Source organism: Centroberyx affinis, unplaced genomic scaffold (genome assembly GCF_046629955.1).
Source record: "Centroberyx affinis isolate AG114_WGS23_722 - 3 ecotype Tasmania unplaced genomic scaffold, CSIRO-AGI_Caff_v1 ptg001415l_1, whole genome shotgun sequence".
In the NCBI taxonomy this organism is placed as follows: Eukaryota; Metazoa; Chordata; class Actinopteri; order Beryciformes; family Berycidae; genus Centroberyx; species Centroberyx affinis.
This window is the reverse complement of record NW_027279893.1, coordinates 141560-156108: the sequence shown is the minus strand read 5'-3', so window position 1 is coordinate 156108 and position 14549 is coordinate 141560. Positions and strand designations below refer to the sequence as shown.

The 14549-nt window shown below is 44.9% G+C and overlaps 1 protein-coding gene across 3 annotated transcripts in view; it reads right to left on the bottom strand.

The window, feature by feature from the left end:
* Nucleotides 1-14549, bottom strand: part of rhobtb4 (Rho related BTB domain containing 4) — a 47907-nt gene that overhangs the window by 19719 nt on the left and 13639 nt on the right. For 2 of the 3 annotated variants that reach the window (XM_071526496.1, XM_071526497.1), the window contains exons 3-4: nt 629-830; nt 108-211 (exon numbers count right to left, since the gene is read on the bottom strand). In XM_071526496.1, the coding sequence (XP_071382597.1) occupies nt 108-211; nt 629-820 (296 nt within the window). In that variant the 5' untranslated portion in view covers nt 821-830. Of the gene's footprint in view, nt 1-107; nt 212-628; nt 831-8588; nt 8834-14549 lie in introns of those variants that run through there. The other variant, XM_071526495.1, reaches the window with a different exon arrangement.

The window sequence follows — 14549 nt, the reverse complement described above, 5'->3', positions numbered from 1 at the left end:
TGCAGGGCAGGCCTACTGAACCAGAAATACAAAGTGAAGCAGTGTGTGTGTGTGTGTGTGTGTGTGTGTGTGTGTGTGTGTGTGTGTGTGTGTGTGTGTGTACTCACCTGCCATAGGCGAATCGTCTGTCTTTGTGATGATCCCCAAAGGTGTCCCATAGCCTCAAGGACACGCTGACTTCATCCACCACATCGCGAGATCTCTCTAACACCTGCAACACAAACCAACATCCCCTTTATCAGGTCAAAACCTCTTAACTCCATCACTTTTAGCGATGTTTGTGTTTTTACTTGAATTGAAGGATCACACATCCCTCTATGGGTGGACCAAATTTTACAGTCCTTGGGCTAATGAAACCCTGTCCAAAACCAACATATCATGTCAAATTACATGGTCATCAGTCTAAAATTAAGGATGTTTTCTTTCTTAATTCCTGAAAAGAGAGATGTTAAGTTTGCACCAGACCATTTTGACCTATTCAACAAATTGATAGTTTCCTAGGATTAGCCATGTCCAAAGGTATACATATGCACACATGAGTATGTCTGTATGTGTTTTTTTCCACATTGCATGCATGTGTGTGTGTGTGTGTGTGTGTGTGTGTGTGTGTGTGTGTGTGTGTGCCCACCTCCTGGCATACACGGTACTGGTCGATGGCCCAGACGGTTGGCACGTGGGTGGCAAGCAGCTGATACTGTGTGAGGGTGGCATTGCAGGCCCGGGCGCAGATAAGCCTGGTCTTGCCTACTGCGTTATCCCCGACCACCACACACTTAATGGTTTCCACATTGGGCCGCTCATAGTCAGTGTCTATATCCATGGAGAGGGCCCTGGAGAACGGGAGGAAGGAGAGAGGAAAAAAAAAGATGTTAATTGAAAATTCATGGAAAAAAAACATTAAGGTATCCACCAAGGAATGACATTGCATTTCGACGGTGAAGGCTACTGGCATAGAGCACAATGGCTCCGAACTCTCGCCCAGTTCAGTCCGGTCCTGTCTAGTCTAGAGAAGCATTGTCAGGGCCCTAAGCCCCCATAGCTGTACTGACCAGTGTACCCAGGCTCCTGCCAACCTCCTCAACAGAACACATGGTTCGCAGGCTGAGGAATAGAGGGACCGCAGAGCTATTTCTGTAACAGCAGAGAGACAGAGAGAGAGAGAGAGGAGAAAGAGAGAGAGTTCCCCTGAGCTCACTGTCTCTTTTCCTCCCAATTCCCCCACCTTCTGTCCCTCCCCATCTCTGCTCCCCTTTAGATGCCAAGATAGCGTCTTCTGTTCAGAAAACACAGAATGGAGAGTGATGAAGCATCTATGTCGGCAGCACAAAAGATAGAGAAAATAAAATCTCACATACTGGAATTTTTAATGCACTTTTTAGGTCATTCATTGGCCCAAAGAGAGCGCTGCATCATCTGTGGGGTCAAATATATTTACTGTGGGCTTGCACTGAAACGGAAACGACTGACCACCAATCTACTGACTTCCTCTTTTAAAACCACACAAGCCTGTCAAAAGCTTATCAAAATCCCCTTTGCATAAACTGCTTACAAACATTTCTGACATGTCAAAACAGATGTCAATACCCACTTTAACATTCCTGGAAAAATCTGCTCTCTTGCATAACCGACCCACGCATAAAGAGTTAGCCAGGCACAAGCGCTTTTGTCAAGGTGATACTGATACTGCAGACCTGTAGCCAGCTAATCAGTCCATCAGTCCTTGCAACTGGTTGTGAGACCCACCCCAAGGCCCCATAAATAGAGCCTCTGAAACATTCATAAAGGCCGTCGCTTGTTATTCCATTGACATGGATGCCAGCGCAATGCTCCTGCCCAGCACTGACAGACAGCAGCAGCTAAAAACGGCATCTATTCATCGGACACACGAGCCATGTGTGCAGCCTACTGTTCAGCCACAACCTGCTCTCTATATCCACACACACCTCCGACCCCCTCCTCTTTTTCCCTGGACTCATCTTGCTCTGTTTAATAATGGTATGTCGCTGTTGCTATATGGGCACTTAAGTAATATCCCAAGACATCAATTTCCCATGCGAACTACAATGAAAACCATGTCATCAATATTCCGTCTTCATTTTGCTTGTCAGAACGAGTCCCATTTTGGGTCAGCTAGTCTAGAGCGGGGAGTATAGCACAGTCAGCCTACCTTAGTGTATGTGAGCTGAGGAGGAGTGCCTGTCAAAGAGGCTGTTTCCTGTATGGTCCATATGAAACTGAGAGAACTGTGCCTTTCGGAGTTATAAATACCTTTCTTTCCCTTGCCACCTGTCTGGCCATGACACCTCCAGAGGCACGTACATCTCTGCACGTCATGTAGGGGAGAGTGATAGAAGAAGCAGTAAAAAGTTACTACAACCTCGCTCTTATCCAACAGCTATCTGCCTAATGGCCATGGCAGCTGCCAAAGCAGACATCCTCCTAGCGCTGTGTTAAGGAAAGAGGGATGAAGGGACAAGTGGGCAGCCTGACGTGGTACACAAGCAGTTTTGTAACAATCAGTCTTTGTGGCAAAGGACATGAGAGCAGAAAGAGACAGACAGGCAATGACAGACATAGACAGACGGAAGGAGGGGGAGAAAGGATGCATAGCATGGTTCATTCCCTGCTTTTTGCAAGGCAACAGAAGATAAGTAAAAGAGATTTCGAGAGAGACAAGGGGAGGGGGGGGGGGGATTATTAGAGTCTTAGAGAGAAAGAGAGGGACTGTCAGCCCTGCATTGGAATCAGCCAGTCATGCCGCTGGGATCAACAGAGCAAGACCAACAATAACTGAGGTTGCTCAGGGGAACAAATCACTTTGTTTTTCCTGCTGATGCTTCTCTCTATGGTCAGCAGTGTCGTTCTCAGAGAGAGAGAGAGAGAGAGAGAGAGAGAGAGAGAGAGAGAGAGAGAGAGAGAGAGAGAGAGAGAGAGAGCATGTGCAGTGGAGAGTCTTTAAGATCCTCTATCACTGACCCATGTAAGTCTACAAGCGTTGTGTGTGTGTGTGTGTGTGTGTGTGTGTGTGTGTGTGTGTGTGTGTGTGTGTGTGTGTCTGCGTGCGTGCGTTCATGCGTGTGTGCAGTAATAAGCTTAGGGCCAGTCTGTGAGGCATGGAACGATGTGAACAGTGATGTAACTGGGAGGCGGTGTTGGTGGTGGTGTGGACAGTTTCTCAGGGGGATCAAGGGCACCGGGCTCCCAGATATCATCTTCCATCTGTGGCTCTGCATCAGGCTCCGAGTCAGGCATGAGTCTGATCATGTGGCGGTCACCGCAAGCACACACACACACAAGTATACGCACACGTCACTGCTTGAACGCACTAGCAACAAAGTACAGATATTCACACAGATACACACACGGACCAACAAATGTCCATGCGTAATCTTTTCTATGACTTGTGTGAGAGAAGGGCAGCAGCCAGACTCTGTCAGAGCAGAGCAGAGCAGATCAGAGGAGTGGAGAGGGAAGCAGTTAGAGCTGCAACGAAAAATCGATTAATCGATTAGTTGTCAACTATTAAATTAATCGCCAACTATTTTGATAATCGATTAATCGGTTTGAGTAATTTTTTAAGAAAAATAAGTCAAAATTCTCTGATTCCAGCTTCTTAAATGTGAATATTTTCTGGTTTCTTTACTCCTCTATGACAGTAAACTGAATATCTTTGGGTTGTGGACAAAACAAGACATTTGAGGACGTCATCTTGGGCTTTGGGAAACGCTGATCAACATTTTTCACCATTTTCTGACATTTTATAGACCAAACAACTAATCGATTAATCGAGAAAATAATCGACAGATTAATCGACAATGAAAATAATCGTTAGTTGCAGCTCTAGAAGCAGTAAAGCTCCGGTTTCATTTCCAGCAGCCAGTGACTGATAGTGAACTGTACACAGACGTCTAGACATCATCTGCTGGCCGGTGTCATTTTCCCAGCAGGGCAGCTGAAGAGACTGCAAGGACAATGAAGTGATGGAATGTGACAATAAACTGTGTGAGTGTGTATGTGTGTGTTTGTGTGTGTGTGTGTGTGAAAGAAAGAGAGGTTCTGTCTCATTTGTGTGTGTGGCGCACACGTACATGTATTTCTGACTCTTGTAGTGACATATTGATGGGCGTAGGCAAGACCACAGTGATAGGAACACTGTGACAGGAGCTCAAACACCCACTCAACACACAAACATCAACCTTCTGCTTCACTCCGCACCACCAGGGATTGACTCAGTGTGTGTGTGTGTGTGTGTGTGTGTTTGTGTGTGTGTGTTTGCACGCGCATGTGTGTATGTGTATGTGTGTGTGGTGCAGGACGTCCAGGCAGACAAAGAAACTCATGCATAATTTGGGTAGTCTGTGTCTCAGTATGGCTTTGTTAGGCCAGAGGGGGTTTTCATAAGGAGAGGACCTCGAGATCTCTCTCTCTCTCTCTCTCTCTCTCTCTCTCTCTCTCTCTCTCTCTCTCTCTCTCTCTCTCTCTCTCTCTCTCTCTCTCTCTCTCTCTCTCTCTCTCTCTCTCTCTCCTCTCTCTCTCTCTCTCTCTCTCTCTCTCCTCTCTCTCTCTCTCTCTCTCTCTCTCTCTCTCTCTCTCTCTCTTCATTCCACAGTTCCTTCCTGGCCTCTTTACCTCTTGTTTTTTTTATTACACATCCCTCCCTTCCTGTCCAAATCCTTTCATTTATTCCTCTGTCTAGGTCTGTCTGGTTTGTTCCCAGCTGTGCTCGATCACCCACGCCTCCTGACCCGCTGACTAACTCTCTCAATCTGTCTCTTCCCCCTGTCCTTCTTCTGTCTCTCCTTCTCTGCTCCAGTATACAGCTATTCCATCCTTCGCTTCACTCTCTGTCCTTTAGTAACCTCTCCTCCCTCCACCCCTGCTCTTTTTCCTCTCCCTCTTTACCCATTCAGTGGCACGTCCACCCCGCTCTCTTCTATCTATCTATGTATCTATCTATCTATCTATCTATCTATCTATCTATCTATCTATCAATCTATGATCTACTTGCACTGTTGTAGACACCAATCAAAGAGCAGCATTAAGCTGTTACCCCTCCCACACCCCGTTTGCTTCTCTCTCTCTTCATCTCCCTCTGTTACGTAATACCTTTAGCGATCCACTGGCGGCAACCGCTCATCCAAAAACCCTCCATAACCCCTCATCCATCTCTTTGTCCTCTTCCTTGGGGCTAGAGTTCACCCCTATGCCGTGACGCAGGTGCCCACCACTCGCTCCCTCCACCGCCCCGCCCCGCCAGAAATGACCCCAATAACCACCTGCTTTAACCGTGGGCCAGCACTCGCTCACACAGAGCTAGGGGTTTACGCTATCACAGGCTTGACTGCATAGTCAAAGTGTCCATGTGTAATTGTTAGTGCATGCGGGAAGAAATGTTGGGTACAGCTAATGTGCAGCCATGCATGCAACTGTTTACCAAAGAGTGATAGGTTTTTTTTGCGTTGTTGAAACAAAATTTGTAAAAATTTATAAAAATGTGTGTTTGAACATATGTATATGCTCATGTACAGTATGTGTGTGTGTGTGTGTGTGTGTGTGTGTGTGTGTGTGTGTGTGTGTGTGTGTATGTGTGTGTGTGTGTGTGTGTGTGTGAGAGACAGTGACTGCCACAGGCGCAGCTGGCATAGACTGGTTACATAACCTGGTCTGTAGCCTCTGCTGAGCTCCCTGGATGGCTGACTAGCTCCCTGTGTGGCTGACAGTAGACCTCAGACTCGCATACATACACACACATACATACACACAGACACACACACACACACTTGCGCGGGCACACACACATGCATGCATGCACATATTTGCCTCACCCATATGCACACACAGAGACACACAGAAGGGTTGTATTGACATCTGCAGCTAGGATTCGGTGATGGTAAACAGGAGGAGAGGAGCAGAAGGACCAGCCAGCTTGCTAGCTGGCTACAATATCCTGATTTCATGTTAATGCACAGCTTTTGGCAGAGAGAAATCTATGCATCTATCCTAACAGCAGCAGGAATGAATGAAAGTGTCTTTGAGGGAAGCATGGCAGCGTGTCTGAGAAAGACTCGCTCCTCTCTCTCCTCTCTGCTGCAATAATGCTTTGTAAACACAGACAGGCTTCTCCCGATGCCCTCATTTCCTACATCCCTCCCCATCTCCCTTCCTCCGCCCCTGTCCATGTTTTCCTCCTACTCTCTCTCCCTCCCTCTTACTGTCTCAATTCTTTTCTCTCTATCTCTCGCTTCTATTTCAATCCCTCACTTTCCAGTAGTTGGACTCACTGTTCCTCCCACACATTATCTTTTTCTACATCTCTCTCCCCTATTTCATTCACTTTTTCTTCCTTCACTTCTCCCTCTTTAACACCCTGTCTTGCTCCCTCATTCATGCTTCCATCTCTCTCCACTCTTCAGTTAAAATGATCAGATGAGCTGCCAATTTGTTAACAAGGTTGACCATTAATAATGAGCCAAAGGCCTCAGTCAGTGACCCAAATATTATTGCAACCTTGTCCATGGGGAGGTGGATTAAGTTTGTCTGGAAGACGATATTCCAGGCCACACATCTCCTGTGGGAATGTAACAAGGGATTTTACATAATGTAAAGTATATGAAAAATGGGCTACGTGATAAAACCTAGTCCTAAAAACTCAAGCATGCCTGGAAGCTGATTATCAAAGAATATAGAGTTTACAGGCATATTATACTACCAACTATACTGAACACACGCCAGGCTCTATTGCACAAAATACTTTTTCCTCACCCAAGGTGGTTTACTCTCCTTGTCGAAACATATTGTGCTCAGAAAGGAGAGGACACACACACTCACAACTGCAAGCTCTATTTACCTCTGTCCACCTTCCACTACAGTCAGCTCCCTAGGTCAGAACATTCAAGCCAGCCATATAATAGAGGCTGACTCTTCCATGTGGGTCTGTCGGTGCTGCACTCTGTTATCTCAAAGCTGTTGACACAGTCAGAGAGTAGGGCACACTGCCTCATCAGGACAATGGGCAGCTCTGTTCCATATCAATCTGACTGTATACATAAGAGTATACAGTCACATAATAAGTACTGACCATTGATCCATTGAGAGCAGTAGCAGCAGTAGCAGGCCAAGAATTTCAGTATGTAGCTAACTCAAAACCAAACTGGTCTCAATGGCCAAACCACATGGCTAGATAAAACAGTCAGATAATTTGTCCAGAACAGTTTTTCAGTGGTGGTTCAGCACTGGCAAATGTTTTTGGAGACATTCTGACCAGGTTGTGGAAAAAGAACCGTAGATAGGGCAAGATAATGAATTCGGCCATGGCTTCATGCCCACGTAAATAATGACATTTAGAACTGTTGGTGTTAAACAAAGAACAAGCCACACTCCCAGACTGGCCATTAATGAATAAGATATCTTTTCAGATTAAAAACATCTTGACCAAAAGATGAAGATTGCTCATTTTGGAAGAAAGGTGCGCCAAAAGGCTTATGCACACTAAATCCTGCAGTTATGATTAGCTGCTGATGATTGGAAATGGGAATGTGATTAAAAATTCCTCACATAAAATATTCCTTGACTATTATTTCCTGGTTGGAGAGCAAGGGTTCTTCACCAGTTACAGATCTACCTATCTGTAACACAATCCATCTAATGAGCTCATAGCTGTAGGGATCTGAATTACAGTGTGTGTGTGTGTGTGTGTGTGTGTGTGTGTGTGTGTGTTCGAGTGCGCGCGCCTGTGTGTGCATGCAAGTCCTACAAACTGAGATTCTGCATGTTATCTATTATCACAAAAACCATCCTATTTGCCTTCAATGAGGATCCACATGCTGCTGCAGTAAACATTGTGGCGTAGGCCACTGCAGTCTATAGTGCATCAATGAAACGAGCCTCGTGTGCTGTCTGTCCGCAGCCATTCATAACCACCTGGCTCATTCATATTTTTTTTGGAAACCAATTCAGCAAGAAACCAGGCAGTCGATGTATTGTTACCAAGTCCGGCGAGATAAAAGGTAGGCTACACACCACAGTCGGTACGGTGGTAGATTTCTTTCACATACCGACGTTGTGAGAAGATAAAGGCAGGTGGATAGCAGCCTACACCCCCAAAAGATGCACTGATAAGTCTTGCGTAACGAGCCAAGCCCATCCGCTGCACTACAACACTGAATCGAAAGGCAAGCTGCTTCAAGCAACAGCAGGATGTGCAGCACACGTGTGGAATTAAAAAAAAAATCATGCAAATCAGAAGATTGTTACACATCCTTTGCGAAAATAATGCTTTAATACAATTTATAAGGATGCAAATGTGAGCCCTACATGGCCATTATAGGGCTATTATATGGATGTAATAGAAGATTTAAAAAAAAAAAAAGTATAATAAGATCACAATACACTCACTACTGAGTACTATTGAGAATATTATAGGAAGGGTAGCGTGATTGTTTTCGATAGGGGAGGTGCAGCAGCAGCCTGTCGATAAACCCTTTGGAGGCATGGACATATAGGCTAAATAGTGTGTTGGTTGCTTTGTGCATATTGAGAATTGCATTACGAGCAGGTGACCCCACTGTTCCTGCAGGAGAGGTCCCTACCTTCCGACGGTTCCGGAGTTGACCCACATGCCACTCTGCGGGTGGTTCAGCCCGGTCACTGAAACCGGACAAAGACGCACGGAGAATGAAGAGGTGGTCGCGGTGGTCCCGGTGTTTGTCAAAGAGCATATATGAACTGCGGATGTCGCACGAGACCTCTGCCCTGTCACAGTGGCAACATCCTCCTCTTCTTTCTGCCGTCTTGATCCAGCGTCTCACACTTCTCAGCCAGTGTCGACTCGGTCCTGTCTGTTGCAGACCCGCTACTACTGTTGTTTTTATTAAAACTGTCGCCTACTTAAGTGAAATCGAAACATAACCCGGCCTGGAGGCTCTCTGGTCTGAGCCACCCCCTTTTCTGTTGTTGTTTCCCCCAGCTGATTTCCTCACCGGCACGCCTCCACGGCTGCGCGTCACGACACAACTCGGCCAACTCCCGGTGGCTCGTCTTGTGCTGCCTTCAGGTGCTGTCGGAAATTTGAGAGAACAATAGAGCGTCGCGCATGATTACGCTCCGACAAAGCAGTCAAGTGCAACAGAGGAAGTGGAGATTTTCTGTGATACGATACCCGAGCATGGGTGTGGACATTTTTTGGGGCGGAGAGCATGGAAGTTATGTCAATACTTGATGCTAAAAAGTTAGGTATTAGCCTATACTACAACTTTTGGCAAGTTGTAGGCTAATTAAGTTTTAATGCCTGATGCATATTTTCTCCTCTCCATTCCACTGTAATCACAAAGTAGCTCTGTCCGCTTTTGCTTCAGGGCCTATTTGTTTTTTATTTTCCAACAAAGGCAGTTGAACGCACCGACAGGTTGTATTTATGCCTTTTGAACTTGGAGTTAGGGGCTTACGAGGAGCACCTGAAGGCAGCATTAGAGTTGGTAAGACATGAGCCAGTCATAAGCCAGTCAAAACTGTGTTCTGCCCGCCCTGTTAACTCAAAACATCCCGCAGGCATGCTGCTTTTTCCTGTAGGAGCACGCACACCCACCGCTGTCCTGTCACTCTCTCTGATGAGCTATTACTACTTATAGAAGCAGTGGTAGGCTAGAGTCCGTAAACTGTAAACTCCATTTGATTATCATCGTAAGGCAAACAATCAACAATATAAGCCAAAATCAATGTTTTTGTTTGTTTGCTTCTTATTTTTTGTAAAGACCCTATCTTCATACAGTATAACTTACATCAGTTCCATTCTACTTGCTGTGGTGTATACTTTTATACTTTTATTTCTAAAACTAATTTGCATCATAAAGATTTATGTCAGTCCAAAATGGTGGGTATCTCACAAATAAAAAGATGGGTAGGCCTATTCTGAGTTTAGGTGGGTTTATGCTCATATAGATGTCATTGACTGCTCATATCATTGGGCGCATACTTCCCATATGTAAAAGGCCCATAGTTTGCAATGATCCACTCACAAAACTGAAAACTGAAACTTTTATGCAGCACATCGCAATAACATCCACTATTAAAAATAAAAATCAATGTAATAGTATAGCCATTATGCATAGGCAATCGAGAGGATTCTTTCCCCTCTGCTTATTCTTGGTTTATAGGCATAGCAACTACCACATAGCAACAGTTGTGTGTTGCTAAGCCAATACAGGAGTCAAGAAAAAAGGCAGATCGTGGATTGTTGTGGAAAATACCCAGTCTTTTGCCCTCATAGTTTTCCAAGACCTCAATGTCTGGGAATTCAATTCTGGAATGTTAAGCTGTGCCAGAGGGGAAAACGCTTCCATGCTGCCAAGAAAGGAAAACACGAAACTATTCTGCCAGCAATATTATTTTTAATTGAACCTTAAATACGGTACCTATGTGTAAAGAACATGATGATGGTATCCACCAGAAAAATTTTGCCCAATCATGTTTTTGGACAAGAACATTCCTTTGACTCCAGGATCAGCCTCTCATTATATTCATGCCCACAATTTGAGATAAGATATAATGGTGAAACTTTATTTTTAGATAACACTTTATCTAGAGCATTTTGCAGTGTTTGGCCATGTGGGGACCCTAAAAAGTACTGTCTACAAACTTCCTCTTATGACTGTGGAAGACCAAAGACAGACATCTACTGGCTGAATTTGGTACTAAAACAAAAGAGTCTGGGTAATGGGTTGATGCTGATATGACTGGAGAAAAAAAAACAACAACAAAAAAAAAACTCCTGTTCCCATAGCTACATTATGTCAAAGCTGTCACTCAAGCCCACTGCATTCTGAGCTTACAATTCAGTGACAGATCCTGCTTTAGATCAGTAGTCACTGGCTGACATAGACTATTAGCTGAATGAAGCCAGGATGGTGCTAAATCAGACCATGGGTAGACAAGCATAGGAAAACTGATTTGACCTTTGGTGGTGGTCAGTCTAGCCTGCAGACCGACGCAGATAGGCTATACATAAATATATATACAAATGTAAATTTTTACACACCAAGGCATAAACAAACATGCAAAAACAGTACAAACACACACTAACCGGACAAGAGCTGGAAGCGTGAGATGTCTATTTTATATTTGACCAGTGTAGTCTTGAAGCCCTGAGAAAACCATGCCCCCTGACCCGGCTGGCATGGCCAGAATGAAACAGCATGAAAGATGGGCTGGAATGCTGCTGCAGAAAGCAGGGGTTCAACGGCACTGGCACTGAGAGGGCTTTGAAATGTGGAGAGGCAGCCCCTTTGTTAGGGAGGTGTATTTGTGAGAGAACTCTCAAGTAGCATAGGCTGAGGTGATGTCTGGCCTTTTCAGCTACTGTAGTACAAGAGGGACTATTTGGCGTTGTTTCTAAGCTTTATCGCTCTTTTATTAACTGTGTGGGAAGTCTACTCCCCCAAGCTTTTACACTTTGGTGAGATTAAAGTTGGGAGAATGAGCTGAGATCATTCCTTGGCTGACATGACTCAGGCATTGACAAGGAGTGTACTGCCCCTTGGACAAGTGCTCGGTTTAGTCAGCCATATTGCTCCTCAAGTTTAGAGAAAGGTTCAAATTTATTTATTTAGTTGAAAACATCTTGCTGAAGTTCCATAAATCACGATTTCTATCGAATACAACACCGTTAACAGAAATGAATTCAGAAGTTTTGTTTAGTTGCAGGCACTGATTGACTACAAAGCATGAGACAAGCTTCTCTGTTTCTCTCTCCTCAGAAGAGAAATCAGAAATCAGTTGATTCATTGAATTGCAAATGTGTTCATCCAACTAGTGTCCAGCTATATGTGGGCACAGCCACCTCTTTACTGTCAAACTTTCCCACAGATAGCAAAGGGCCTGAACCAGGCCCTCACTGACATCAGACACAAGGATACATAACCATGGGAAAGAACTTGATATCCAAGACGGAATCCATCCCTACAAAATACAGAAAGTTACAAACGGCCTCCCATGAGTGATATGGCTGAGAAAACCATTCTACCAAATGATAACATGTCTATTTTGTTTCATTAAATCAATACACACACACACAAATACACACACACACACAGAGCCACATACATGGATGTGCTCGTCACCTCTTACCTAACCCCCGCCCCCTAAAAAACCTATGAAGTCCACCCTAATTCTTTTGCCTTGATTTCTTTCTCAATACTTTCATCTGGATCTGCCTTCATCTCTCTCTCGTCCTCAGATGTTGGGGAAGGGTTTCATTCCCAACTGAGCGATCCACCATTTTAAAAACGTGACACCTACTCTTACGAAACGATTGCTTGTGCTAAAGTCAAATTCACTACAGACTATTATTGAAGTTATGAAGTAACTAAATACCTTTGGCCTCAAATAGTATGATTTCAGATGACATCATCGGTTGTGTTTTTTAAATGTTGAGCAACGCATATCAGGTATCTCTTTCTTATTTTCTTAAAATGGATATATCGCATGTTGGAATGAAACCCGTCCACTCATCCACTGACCCGATTCTCACCCCTCCGGTTCGCCCAAATATCCCACAGCCCCGCACACCCCCTACCCCCGCACTGTACTGGAACTGCTCTAAAGCTGTCAAAACACCCAGCTTCTCACACTCCCCGCGTCCACAGAGAGTTCGCCTCAGACACACACACCGTCCCAAGTGCTGTCGAACACACACACACACACACACACACACACAATGTGAAACAGTCTACATGCAGGCCTGTACACTGACACAAGTAGGTCAGAGCTGCAGTGGGTCTTCCAAACAGTCCTCCAGCACCATGGAACCGATAACAGTATCAAAGATTCAATTCTCACTTCATCCCTGTCTCTCACACACGCGCACACACACACACACTCACACACTAAAACAGATTCAAAACACACACGCACGCCTACATACGTATATCTACAGTATGAGACAATGTGTTTGATTGTTTGGGGAGATGATTTCAGGGGCATGTTTTTGTTTTTGTTTTTGCAGAGGAACAAACAAGAAAGACAACAAATGGGAGAGGAATTTCAAATCATTCCCCTGGGAAGAAAATTCAGTGGTCAAAGGTGACGGTTTGACACTGGAATGGCAGGAGGGCAAGGCGAAGTGACCTTGTAGGAAAGACTGAAGTTGGTATTCCTAAATTAACAGCAGTAGAAAAAGTTAGAAATTCGAGACAAAGAAATGCACACAAAGACACATACTCTCTCTCTGTCTCTCTGTCTCTCTCTCTGTCTTTCTCTCTCTCTCTCACACACACACACATACACACACACGCACAGTTTGACGCAGAGAAGTGGTTGAGATGTGTTGGCAGAGCCAGCACCCTGGCAGGGAACAGAGTGTGTTTTTGTAGCAGCCGGCCTATTCGGTGATGGGTGATGGGCATGTTAGCAGAGTGTGAGTTTAAGTGAAAAACATTCAACGCTAGATAAGGCCTGAGAGAAAACACAGCAAGAGAAAGAACAGAGAATGCATGAGAGAGAATAAGAGAGACACAGAGCGAGAGAGAGAGAGAGAGAGAGAGAGATAGTCAAGGATATTGTTTACTTGGTAACTTATCAGTAGATTGTCTTATCTACAGTCAGTTGGAAAGCTCCATGTGTGTGGCCAGCTGTTGGTGCCTCATTATATCCTAATGAAGACGTATCACTCCATTGCTCCAGACAGAAAGGGGAAAACTCTACGATGGAGTAAACAGCTTACAGTGCATTAGTCTATATGAACCTACACTGTATTAAGGCTTTGTGCTAGGAAGCTGTAGGTTTTTATGTTTTACGCCACAATTCCTTTCCTTTTTTATATAATTTCTTGCATGTAAAAAGGGCTGTGGAAGACAATTTCTGATGAAAATAGATTATTAGCTCAAACTTAGCTGATGAAGACTGTGATGTACAGTTGGTTTGACTACTGCTGACAAAGTGTACTAATTGTAAGTATCTTTGGACTCAATTTTGCGTTTGACAGATGGACATACTTGTCATATTTACCCCCCCTGCAACATTACCATAGCATGTGGAATGATGCTCAATCTCTCATCCTGACTGACTCACCAGCTGCAGATAAAAGCTGAGTCTAGTGACTCTAATAGTGATGAATGATCAGGTCAAGTCAGTGCTGGTGATGATGGGCTGAGACGGTGGAGTATGTAGGGAATGTAAAGTGGCCGGAGGGGCGGAGAGGGTGGTGGAACGTAGCGGTTTGGGGTCATGAGGGCGAAGGCTGGGTGGAGGAGGGAATGGTTGGGGTAGAATTAGAGGGAAGGATGGGTGAGGGATGGAGAAAGACAAGGGTGTTGAGCGTGTATGGGGTGGGGGGTTATTTGTGTTTAACTGCCTTCTGTCTGTGTGAGCAAAACCAGACCTCTGATTATGATATTAATGCCAACTTAAATGTTTCTCAGAGAGGCGCCTGGCTATTGCCAAGCAGTGCCTGGGCTGGACAGGCACACAGCAGTGCCTATACCCTTTCCTCTCCTTAACTAGCTGCCCTCACACTGCCAGAGCTGCCCATTTAGAGTCATGTGGCATCTGGTACACAA